The 12,092-nt window shown below is 46.9% G+C and overlaps 1 protein-coding gene across 5 annotated transcripts in view; it reads right to left on the bottom strand.

The window, feature by feature from the left end:
- Positions 1–5,953: 5,953 nt before the first annotated feature.
- Positions 5,954–12,092, bottom strand: part of SYT17 (synaptotagmin 17) — a 65,975-nt gene continuing 59,836 nt past the window's right edge. For all 5 annotated transcript variants that reach the window (XM_038763039.1, XM_038763038.1, XM_038763040.1 and 2 more), the window contains one exon: positions 5,954–7,265. In XM_038763039.1, coding sequence (XP_038618967.1) covers positions 7,069–7,265 — 197 coding nt within the window. In that variant the 3' untranslated portion in view covers positions 5,954–7,068. The remainder of the gene's footprint in view (positions 7,266–12,092) is intronic.

The raw sequence follows: 12,092 nt of genomic DNA, 5'->3' as shown, positions 1-12,092 counted from the left end.
CAAGTTGGCAACATATAGAGACAGTCCCTACCCAACAGTGGGCTCACGGTCTAGAAGGGGGAGACAGGGGCTGGAAGCCCTAGGCCAAGGCTTCTGAAACCACCAATGGTTTGTATTTATCTTTTTCATGCCCTTCTTGTCTTTCACAAGACCTAAACCCTCTCCCACACAGGAAGGGGCAGAAGGGTGGCACAGAGGATGACAACATTTGTGCCTTCCTCCCTGCCCTCTACAGACAGCCAATCCTTTTCTGCCACTGAAAACAGCACTCAGGCACATTTTTCTTTCTTTCTCTTTTTTAAATGATATTTATTAAGTGCTTATTATGTGCAAGGCAGTGTTCTAAGGGCTGGGGTAGTTACAAAGTAATCAGGTTGCCCTCAATCCATGTCCCAGAAGGGACTCACAGTCTTAATCTCCATTTAACAGATGAGGTATCCGAGGCACTGAGAAGTGAAGTGACTTGCCCGAGGTCACACAGCAGACAAGTGGTGGATCCAGGCTAGAACAAGGTCTTTCTGATTCGCCGACTTGTACTTCCCAAGCGCTTAGTACAGTGCTCTGCACACAGTTAAGTGTTCAATAAATACAATTGAATGAATGAATGAACCCCATGCTCTATCCACTAGGCTACTCTGCATTTCCTTCACCCTATTCTCTCCTCCCACCTCCCTGAGTACCCAAACAAGCCTGCTTCTTGCTGAGAGCCAACCTCCTGGCCTTCCATTGTGCAACTTTAAAACAGGTGATTGCAATGTGGGTAAATGTCACATACCTATTTCATCATCAATCGTATTTATTGAGCACTTACTGTGTGCAGAGCACTGTACTAAGCGCTTGGGAAGTACAAGGTGGCAACATATAGAGACGGTCCCTACCCAACAGTGGGCTCACAGTCTAAAAGGCTCACCTATTTCCAAGTGTAATACATTTTGAGAAGCATTGTGGCCTACCCAAAGGAGCACAGGCCAGTTTTTTCATCCTTTCTCTGTCACTTGCCAGCAGTATGATCTTGGGCAAGTGTCTTCACTTCTCTGGTCCTCAGTTTCTTCATCTGTAAAGGTGGCTTAAACTGGAGTCCTGTATGGGACAGAGGCTGTGTCTGACCTGATTATCTTGTATCTACCCCAGCACTTAGACTATAACAAATACCATAATTATTATTCCTGATGCCTCGGTTTCTTCATCAGTAAAATGGGGATTAAATACCCATTCTCCCTCCCCCCGAAGCATGAGCTGCATATTCATTCCTACAATCGTATTTATTGAGCGCTTACTGTGTGCAGAGCACTGTACTAAGCGCTTGGGAAGTACAAGTCGGCAACATCTAGAGACGGTCCCTACCGAACAACGGGCTCATAGTCTAGATGTGGGGAGACAGACAACAAACCAAAACATGTGCATGGGTGTCAAGTCGTCAGAACAAATAGAATTAAAGCTAAATCCACATCATTAACAAAATAAATAGACTAGTAAATATGTACAAATAGAGCAATAAATATGTACAAACATATATACAGGTGCCGTGGGGAGGGGAAGGAGGTAGACAGAGGCTGTGTCTGACCTGATTATCCTGTATCTAACCCAGCACTTAACTATAACAAATACCATAATTATTATTCCTGATGCCTTGGTTTCTCCATCAGTAAAATGGGGATTAAATACCCATTCTCCCTCCCCCTTGAACCGTGAGCTTCATAGAGGACAGGGACTGTTTCCAGTCTGTTTCCTCCTCTAAACTGTAAGTTTGTTGTGGGCAGGGAACATATCTACTAGCTCTGTTATATTGTTATATTACACTTTCCCAATGACTTAGTACGGTACTCTGCACTCAGTAAGCGCTCAATAAATACGATCGATTGATTTATATGGTTGTGTCTATCCCATCAATTAGCACAATGCTGGCACGGAGTATGGCACTCAAATACCACAATGATTATCATTGTTATTTAACGCAGCTGTATCCAGAGTCACTTAGGTCGATGTAACGTGTTTGAAAGGAAAACTCACTATGTTTAGCCTTCTTTTGCTGCTCCTCTTCCTCCGCTTCCTCACTGATCTGTTGTACCTCAGATCTACAGCAAGATAAGACTTACATGTTGCCTGGCGGGTTCTAAAAAAAAAAAGCTTACAGCACAGATGTGAAGAACCATAGATGGTAGTCAAAGTTTGCTTGCTTTGAAGGTGTTTAGCTTTTAGAGGGTATTAAATATTTACCTATCTCATTTGGTTGTAGGAATATTCAGGTCTTTCATACAATAGAAATGTCTCTTCACAGGAAATTACTTTTTTTTTCCTATTCATTCCCCTCATCCCTTTTCTCCCCTCACCCCACCTCCATCCGATGTTGAAACTCATCCTGGCAGACAAGTGGGTGTGTAGTTTCTGAGCAGCAATTTTAAAAAAACCAAACCCTGTTGCGATCACACTGCTTTTCCATTGCTTCTGGGGTGCTTGCCCAGTTCTAAAAAATCTATCTTCACCCTTGTGAGTCACCATGAGCAGCAACAGCAACTTCGAAAACAGATAGCCATTATACATGCAACGTGTGATACACATCTGTGTAGATCGAAGATCAGAGAGGACGTGAACAGTGAGGCGATTTTCAGAACTACTTGACTCAATCAGCAGGGGGAGCTAACACCAAAGGCCAAGCACACCCGACCTTCCAGTTCCCTCTTTTTCTTTCTTTTTCTTTCTTTCTTTCTTTCTTTCTTTCTTTCTTTCTTTTTCTTCCTTCCTTCCTTTCCTTTCCTTTCTTTCCTTCCTTCCTTTCCTTTCTTTCCTTCCTTCTTTTTCTCTCTTTCCTTCCTTCCTTCCTTTTCTCTCTTTCTCTCTCTTTCTCTCTCTTTTTCTATCTTTCTTTCTCTCTGTTTCTCTCTTTCTTTCTCTCTCTTTTTCTCTCTTTCTCTCTCTATCTCTTTCTTTCTCTCTCTCTTTCTCTCTTTCTTTCCTTCCTTCCTTCATTCCTTCCTTCTTTCTTTGTTTTCTCTCTTTCTCTCTTTCTCTTTCCTTCCTTCCTTCCTTTTCTTTCTTTTCTCTCTCTCTCTTTCTTTCTCTCTCTCTTTTTCTCTCTTTCTCTTTCTTTCTCTTTCTTTCGCTCTCTTTTTCTTTCTTTCTTTTTCTTTCTTTCTCTTTCTTTCTTCTTTCTTTTTCTTTCTCTCTTTTTCTCTTTCTTTTTCTTTCTTTCTCTCTCTCTCTCCCTCTTTCTTTCTCTTTTTTTCTTTCTTTCTCTCTTTCTTTTTCTTTCTTTCTCTCTCTCTTTCTTACTTTCTTTTCTTCCTCCCTTCCTTCCCTCCCTCCCTTCCCTCCCTTCCCTCCCTTCCCTCCCTCCCTTCCCTCCCTCCCTTCCTTCCTTCCCTCCTTCCCTCCCTTCCCTCCCTCCCTTCCCTCCCTTCCTTCCTTCCCTCCCTCCCTCTCTCTTCCCTCCCTCCCTCCCTTCCTTCCTTCTTTCCCTTCCTTTCCTTCTTTCTACAGTTTCTATGTGCAGGGCACTGTACTCTGCACTGGGGTACATATAGGTAGTCAGGATGGACGCAGGCCATGTCCCACATTGGGCTCACAGTCTTAATTCCATTTTACAGATGAGATCACTGAGGCACAGAGAAGTTGGGAAGCAGCATGGCATAGTGGATAGAGCACGGGCCTGGGAGTTGGGAGGTCATGGGTTCTAATTCTGGATTTGCAACGTATCAGCTGTGTGACTTTGGGGAAGTCACTTCATTTCTCTGTGCCTGTTACCTCATCTGCAAAATGGAGATTAAGACTATGAGCCCCACGTGGGACAACTTGATTACCTTGTACCTACCCCAGTGCTTAGAACAGTGCTTGGCACATAATAAGGGCTTAACAAATACCATCATTATAGAGAAGCAGTGTGGCTTAGTGGAAAGAGTATGGACTTGGGAGTCAGAGGTCATGGGTTCTAAACCCGGCCCTGCTGCTTATCAGCTGTGTGACTTTGGGCAAGTCACTTCACTTCTCTGTGCCTCCTCTGTAAAATGGTGATTGACTGTGAGCCCCATGTGGGATAACCTGATTACCTTGTATCTACCCAAGCACTTAGAACAGTGCTTGGCATAATAGTAAGCACTTAACAAATACCATCATTATTATAAATTGATCTGCCCAAGGTCACACAGCAGAGAAGTGGCAGAGATGGGATTAGAACCCAGGTCCTTCTGGCTCCCAGGCTAGTGCTCTATCCAGGAGGCCAGGTTGCTTCCTCTTTCCTAACCACAGATATAATCTCTTCCAGGTTGAACCCCTCAGCACCAGCTGGGAACAGGGGATGCTTTTTATGGCCCTCACCTTGAGCCCCCCATGAAACCTCAAGAGTTTGAAGGGGCCAATTTCACCTAGGGTGGCTATTTGTATGGTTTTCTGTCAGTCAGCCTGGGGTTCAGCAGGTCTGCCCCCAGGACCATAGCTACGGTCTTTATGTCCCCCATTTTGATTCCACTCCCATCCTCCCTCTGCCTGGAATCCCAGATATCTGGGTGGCTTTGAAGCGAGAACAGGGGGCTGCAGGTTCCCCAAGGGAATGCTTGAGGTCTGTGGATTTCCTCCAAATAGCCCATTATGATGTCAGCTACTTTCGGTCAGTAAAGTATGATGTCAGTAAAGGAATGTCCAGTATCCTTGAGTGTCATCAGTAGCACCAATGGCCAGTGGCCATTCTAGATCTAGGTTCAACTCCTGGCCGTATGCTAGATTAGTACAAATGCCACCAGGCCTGATTGAATTAATCAATACTATTTATTGAGCACTTCCTCTGTGCAGAGCACTTGGGGCCCAGATAACTGGCCCAGAGAATGTTCCCGAAGCCAGGGATGTCATACCAGGACAAGCTCCCCTTCCCTCAGCTAAGGGAAATGGGGAGATGAGAATTCAGCTAACTCTCTGAATCCAGGAAGGTTTCCACAACCTCCATCTTAATCTCCTGAGGGTTCTGCCATCAGTGAAACTGAACCCTCCCCCCACACAACTCAGGAGAACCCAGTTAGGGCTCTGCCTTGCTTCCCCACGTCTGTCTAGGTCACCACACTTACCTTACTTGAGAAGGCACTGAGCCTGGATTTCTAAAAATCTTCATGAAAGGAAGGTGGGCAGGGGAATGGCAGTGGGGGTAAGAGCCCCAGTCTCCATGTGTAGGTTGGGGAAAGAGGCTTGGAGGAGAGAGGGGAGCATAGGCAGCGGCAGCGGACCTCTTCTGACTTCCACCAGGATGCCAACAAGGATGTAGGGGGATAGAAGCCCCCTGAGCCCTTTTACTAAAAGCTGTGCTAAGGGCACAGCTTGTTTAAGGATCCCATCAAACCACAAATCACCCCCACTTAAATGGTGCACAAAAGAAAAAACATCCAGCCTGCCAGCCTACAGTAACTCACTGGGTGGGCTTAACCCTTTATATGCCTCATCACCCCAGCTTATATATTCTACTCCTCCTATCCTCCAGGAGTGATGTCAGGAATTCTGGGTTACCACACATCTTACAGTGAGCAGTCAAGTTTGAAACAGTGCTCTTTTCATTTTATGGCAACCTGGGGATGAATACCTGTTCTTCCTCCTTTAGTCCCCAATCATCTTGTATCTTCCCTTAGTACAGTTCCAGGCATATAGTAGGTGTTTAACAAAAAGAAGAATTTCTACTATTATTATTATTATCATCATCATCATCATCAATCATATTTATTGAGCGCTTACTATGTGCAGAGCACTGTACTAAGCGCTTGGGAAGTACAAATTGGCAACATCTAGAGACAGTCCCTACCCAACAGTGGGCTCACAGTCTAAAAGGGGGAGACAGAGAACAAAACCAAACATACTAACAAAATAAAATAAATAGAATAGATATATTATAGATTATTATCAATCTGCATGTCCGGCTAAAAAGCATAGTATACATTCTGGTTGTGTGGGTCCTCCCCTGGAAGAAAGAGTCGACTTCATGTGCGTGGCACAAATAAATAGATTTTTAATTTCAATAAATAGACACTCTCCATTGTACCACACCGAATGCCATGAAGATGCGCAGAAGCAGAAATCCAACAGAATAGACAGTTCTACTCTATCTACAATTTACTCTCTGTTGAAGGAGTCGGGGCGGGGGCGGTGGGGAGAGGGAGAACTAACTCGGTTCACACAAAGACACACGGAGACCCACAATGGCCTGCCTAGGAACTGGGGAAACCTGGGTGGGAGTTGGTGGGGAGGGAAAGGGGTTTGTTATCAATGGCGTCTCTCCCACAGGCTCCTTAGTGACTCTGAATGCTTATTTGCACGGCTTCTCTCGTTTACACTGGGACTCTACTGAAGATGGGTTATTTTGCTATATCCTACTCTAGATATTCACGCACAGACACATTAATATTAAGTGGCAGGGGTCTCTCAACCGGCGGGACATCGGATCTATTTTCAGGGTGAACTCATGTCCGGGTCTTTCTATGTCCCTGGCCGTTCACCCACGGGCCCGGCTCTCTCCATGTGCGCCCACACACACATTCGCATACACACGCAAACACAGGTACAAGGACACAGGCCCGCGCCCACATGGGGAGCTAATTTCAGAAGCTAGCACGAGGACAGAGCAGTTAAGTCCAAAGGGATTTTACCACAGGATTACACGTTGGTTTTTAAAAATAGTCTAGTCTAATTCGTCACATTCACCCGAGAGAACACACACAGACACTCATACCCCTTGGGGAAGAGGAAGAAGAGAATCGGGGTCAGAGGTTGCTGGGCTCTGGCCAGTTCCAAAGGTTTCCGGCAGGTCTGGTATCCCCTGAGCAGACCCAGACAAATCACGGTTACGGCAAACGGGTTGGCTGCTTCCTCGGGCCGCTCCTGAGGTCCAGTGGGCCCTGGCAGAGGTGACGCGGGACCGTGGGATTAGGGGAATGTTCTCTGAGGCACCGAGGCGAAGACTGAAATGGGTCCATTGCTCTTCGTACCACGGTGATGGGGTGTGTGTGTGTGTGTGTGTTGTGTGTGAGAGAATGTGCATGTGTGAGTGCGCCTTTTGCTTTCTCTTCCTTTTTCCACTTCTCCTTCCAAGCCAAGGCTCTCTCACGTCACCTCGAGCGAGGCGGGGGAGACGCGGTCGCACTCGTCCCGGGATCGCAGGCTGTGCCACTGCTCCACCGCCGTCCGGTGGGCGTTCAGCATCCGTCGCCAGTGGTTGGACTCGGAGGAGCCGGAGGAGTACTGGCCGATGACGATCCGCCCCACAAAGTCGTTGCTGCTCTTCACATTGTGGCCGTACACTGCAGAGACACAGCAAGGGCCGGAGGGGCCGCGCGTCAAGCCCCGAGATCTCCAGGAGGGGAGAGAGCGGGGGTGGCGTCGAGAGGCAAGGGACCGGTGGACCCCCCTCCCTAAAACCTCTCTGGCCTTGCTCTGAGAGGGGCAGCCAGTGATGGGGCTTTGGGGCTGGATGGCAAAAGCTGGAAAAGAGAGGCCCTAGAAAGGGAATTTAGGGAAGGCACCCTAGAGTCAGAGCCTGCCTCCAAACAGCCACAGAGCACTTAGCCAAAGAGAGAGAGAGAGTGAGGAGGAAAGAAATTGACTCAAAGGAGAGTGCAACAGAGATGAGCCTGAGGAGGGAGGTCTACAGTGAGACCTATGAAGCAGTGTGTTACAGTGGATAGAGCACGGGCCTGAGAGACAGAGGACCTGGCTTTTAAACCCGGCTCCACCACTTGTCTGCTGTGTGACCTTGGGTAAGTCACTTTCCATCTCTGGGCCTCAGTTACCTCGTCTGTAAAATGCAGATTACGACTGTATTCACCCCTACGCTTAGTACCGTGCCTGGAATTTAGTAAGTGTTTAACAAATACCATTATAAAAAAGGAAGAGAGATGGTTAGAGAATATGCTCCAATCCTCAACTTTCCCAAGTCCTCAGGACCAACAGCCCCCTTCGGCTCCTTCCCTCCCACCCGCTCTCCTGGTTTTCTTTTTCAGACTCACCAGGTTGGTGTTGGAGGAAGGGGCTAAGCGGGTGCCTGATTTTCAGCAGATTCCCACTAGCCGATTCAGGGAGGGATTAGCAGATTCAGGGACTAGCAGATTCAGGGACTAGCAGATTCAGGGAGGGAGGAAGGAAGGGGAAAGGCCAGTCGTTTGGAAGAATTAAAATCATGGCATAGTGGAAAGAGCACACGCCTGAGAGTCATAGGACCTGGATTCTAATCCCAGCCCCATCATGTACCTGCAGTGTGAACTCCAGTGAGTCTCTTATCTTCTCTGTGCCTCAATTCCCTCACCTGCAAAATGGGAATTCAATACCTCTTCTTCCTCCTACTTAGACTGTAAGCCCCATGTGGGACCTGATTATCTTGTATCTACCTTAATGCTTAGTATAATAAATCAATCATAATTATTGAGCATTCTCAGTGTGTAGAGCACTGTACTAAGTGCTTACCAGTATAGTGCTTGGCACGTAATAAGCACTTAACAAATACCACAATTATTATTAATTCCATGGAGGAGAAAGCAAACCCGCCATCCCCTGACATTTTCCCATGGGGCCATCATCCCCAAGAGCTCCAGGGGGTTGGTCTAGGGGGTGGCCCGATGCTCCTCTGCCAATGATGCCAGGACCATTTATGGCAGAAGTGTGATGCCAGCAAACTTTCACTAAGAAGCAATGCCAACCCATGGGCTCCCAGACAGTAGGTGGTGAAGCCTGCACCCAGTAACTAGGAAGCAATGCCAACCAATGGGCTCCCAGACAGTAGACAGAAACAAGGGGCTGGTAGTGAAGCCCAGCACCTAGTAAGGTGGTCCAACGTGGTGGCCACCAGACAGTCCAGTTTTTGGTCGTAAGTTTCCGATAATAATAATAATGCTATCTATTAAGTGCTTACTATATGCAAGGCACTGTACTAAGCACTGGGGTGAAAACAAGCAAATTGTGTTTGACACAGTCCCTGTCCCATGTGGGGCTCACGGTTTCAAGCCCCATTTTATAGATAAGGTAACTATCTATAAAGCAGTGAAGAGCAGTGAAGTGATTTGCCCAAAGTCACAGCAGACAAATGGCAGGCCCAGGGTTAGAACCCAGGAATTTTTGATTCCCAGGCCCATGCTCTATCCACTAGGAAGCATACTTTTCCACCTGGTCCGTTTCCCAGCTATATTGCAGGGAGACTCAAATACACAAGGCATTATCATCTTTCCCAGTGGAACTAAAAATCTTTAGCCAGAAGAAATAATTTTGCTGAGGCAATTTCACTTTTAAATGACACATTTTAATTTGTGTCTTTTAAATAATGTTGGTATTTGTTAAGTGCTTACTATGTGCCAAGCACTGTTCTAAGTGCTGGGATAGATACAAGGTGATTAGGTTGTCCCACTCTAAGCGCTGGGATAGATACAAGGTGATTAGGTCGTCCCACTTGGGGCTCACAGTCTTGATCCCCCTTTTCCAGATGAGGGAACTGAGACACAGAGAGGTGAAGTGATTTGCCCAAAGTCCCGGCCGGGGCCGGGATTAGAACCCATGACCTCTGACTCTCAAGCCCGGGCTCTTTCCACTTAGGCTGACTTATGCTTCAGTCAAGTTAGTCAGAAATAGCAGGTTCCCTCTAAGCACTGTGGCATTTCAGCTGAGCCATCTCTTTAAGTGGCATTCCAGCCCTGTCTGAAGAGCAATGTATCATACATTTATCTGGTGAGAATTTATCAGATGCAGAGTTTTTCCCAGGAGGCCTTCTTATGGTCAAATAGCATCAGCAAATACCACCGGCAAAATATCCAACAACAGACCTGGCTTGAATGGTAATGAGGCGCTCTTATTCCCCAGAAACCTCACACCTAATCCACCAAACAGTACAAACTGGAAAAATGAAAAGAGAAAACTAGAAATCAATAACAAAACAAAATCAAGCCAGACCTAAAAAAGCAAGCGGTGCAAGTATGAACTGTTTCTAAGTGTGACGTCTGGGAGGGAGGGAGGAAGAGAGAGAGAGAGAGAGAGTGTATATATGTAGGGGTAATGTGGGGGTAGGGAGGTGGCCAGACCCTGCTGCTCTCAACAGACAGGGTAGTGATGAGAAATAATAGTAATAATAATAATAATTGTGGTATTTGGCAAGCACTTGCTATACACGAAGCAGTTTTTTAAGTGCTGGGGTAAGAGATAGTCAGATCAAACACCAACCATATTCCCCATAGGACTCACAGTCTAAAGGGGAGGGAGAACAGATATTTCATCTCCATTTTACAGAGGAAAAGGTGAGGCCCAGACATGCCAAGTGAATGCCCAAGGTCAGCAGACAGATAGCAGGGCTGGAATTAAAACCCAAGTCTCCTGACTGCCAAGCTTGCGCTCTTTCCACTAGGCCAGGGTTTAGATTGTATAACAAGAAAGGGGAGTTGGGGTAGAATGTCCAAGCAGGGAGGGAGACGAGAGATTGTTGTCTGTCTCCCCCTTCTAGACTGTGAGCCCGTTGTTGGGTAGGGACCATCTCTATATGTTGCCAACTTGTACTTCCCAAGCACTTCGTACAGTGCTCTGCACACAGTAAGCGCTCAAATACGACTGAATGAATGAATGAATGGAGGTCTCCACGTAGAGAGCGAATAGTTTTGCAAGGGGAGGGTTTGTGGGAGAGAATGCTAGTCTGGAGGGTGAGGCCAAAAGAGTAATTTAGAGTTGATGGGGTTAGAAATGGTTCAGTGATGATGAGATGCAATGGTCGCCCAAGTTCGTGTGTAGCTGAGTTTGGGGACAGGAGGAAGAGGGCTGCAAAGTTGAGAAGTGGTTGGTTGTGAGGGGTCACCGGAATCATTGATGTGGACATTGATGTCCCCAAAGATCAGTGTATAGGAGGAGGAGAGGAGGAAGGTGAGAAAGGCATCGAAACTGCTTTGAAAATACAGAAGCAGCGTGGCTCGGTGGAAAGAGCACGGGCTTGGGAGTCAGAGGTCATGGGTTCTAATTCCGGGTCCCACACATGTCAGCTGGGTGATCTCGGGCAAGTTGCTTAACTTCTCTGGGCCTCAATTACCTTATCTGTAAAATGGGGATTAAGACTCTGAGCCTTACGTGGGACAGCCTTATCACCTCGTATCCCCCCAGCACTTAGAACAGTGCTTTACACATAGTGAGCACTTAACAAATGCCATGATTATTATTATTATTAAGTGAGGCCAGGAGGTCGGTCAAGGGTGCACACAGTGGGTGGTAGAGGACGGTGATGATATTCTGGTTTTCAAAGGAGCAAAAGGTGAGGAATGGAGGGGGGTGGGATGGTGGGAAGGAAGCATCGGGTAGTGAGGAACAAGCTGACTTCCCCTGTTCCCACCCCTGAGTCAGGAGGAGTGGGAGAAGGTGAGCTCAGTCCCTGTTCCACATGGGGCTCATAGTCTGCCCTCACAGTCTCTTCCTTCTAGACTGTAATCTCCCCCTTCTAGACTGTAAGCCCGCTTTTGGGTAGGGACCGTCTCTATATGTTTCCAACTTGTACTTCCTAAGTGCTTAGTACAGTGCTCTGCACACAGTAAGCACTCAATAAATACAATTGAATGAATGAATGAATGAATGGTGGGGGACAAGTATTTCAGGTAGGTCACCTCCATTTTACAGATGAAGAAACTGAGGTGCAGAAAAGTCAAGTGACTTTCTCAAAGTCACACAGCAAGCAAGTGGCAGAGTCGGGATTAGAACCCAGTTCTCCTGAGCCCCAGGCCCATGCTCTTTTCACTGGGCCGTCTCAAGGAATGGACAAGGAACCAAAAATAGAAAAAAGAAGGCTACCAAATCTGAATTCTGTAAATGCTATCCCATCACATCAACCAGTAGTATTTATTAAGTGCTTAACAAATACCATAATTATTATTAAGCACTTACTCTGCGGGGGAAGAAGGGCATGCAAATTAATGACTTCACGCAAATTGGCACCAATTCCGTGCGTGGGGGCGGGGGGGGGGGGGGGGCATCGTGAGAAGCGGCGTGGCTTAGTGGAAAGAACATGGGTTTGGGAGTCAGAGGACATGGGTTCTAATCCCAGCTCTGCCACTTGTCTAAAGTGTGACCTTAGTCCAGTCACTTCACTTCCCAGTGCCTCAGTTACCTCATCTATAATA

This window comes from Tachyglossus aculeatus, chromosome 21 (assembly GCF_015852505.1).
Source record: "Tachyglossus aculeatus isolate mTacAcu1 chromosome 21, mTacAcu1.pri, whole genome shotgun sequence".
Taxonomy (NCBI): Eukaryota; Metazoa; Chordata; class Mammalia; order Monotremata; family Tachyglossidae; genus Tachyglossus; species Tachyglossus aculeatus.
Note: the sequence above shows the minus strand (reverse complement) of the source record. Positions and strands in the feature narration are given on the sequence as shown.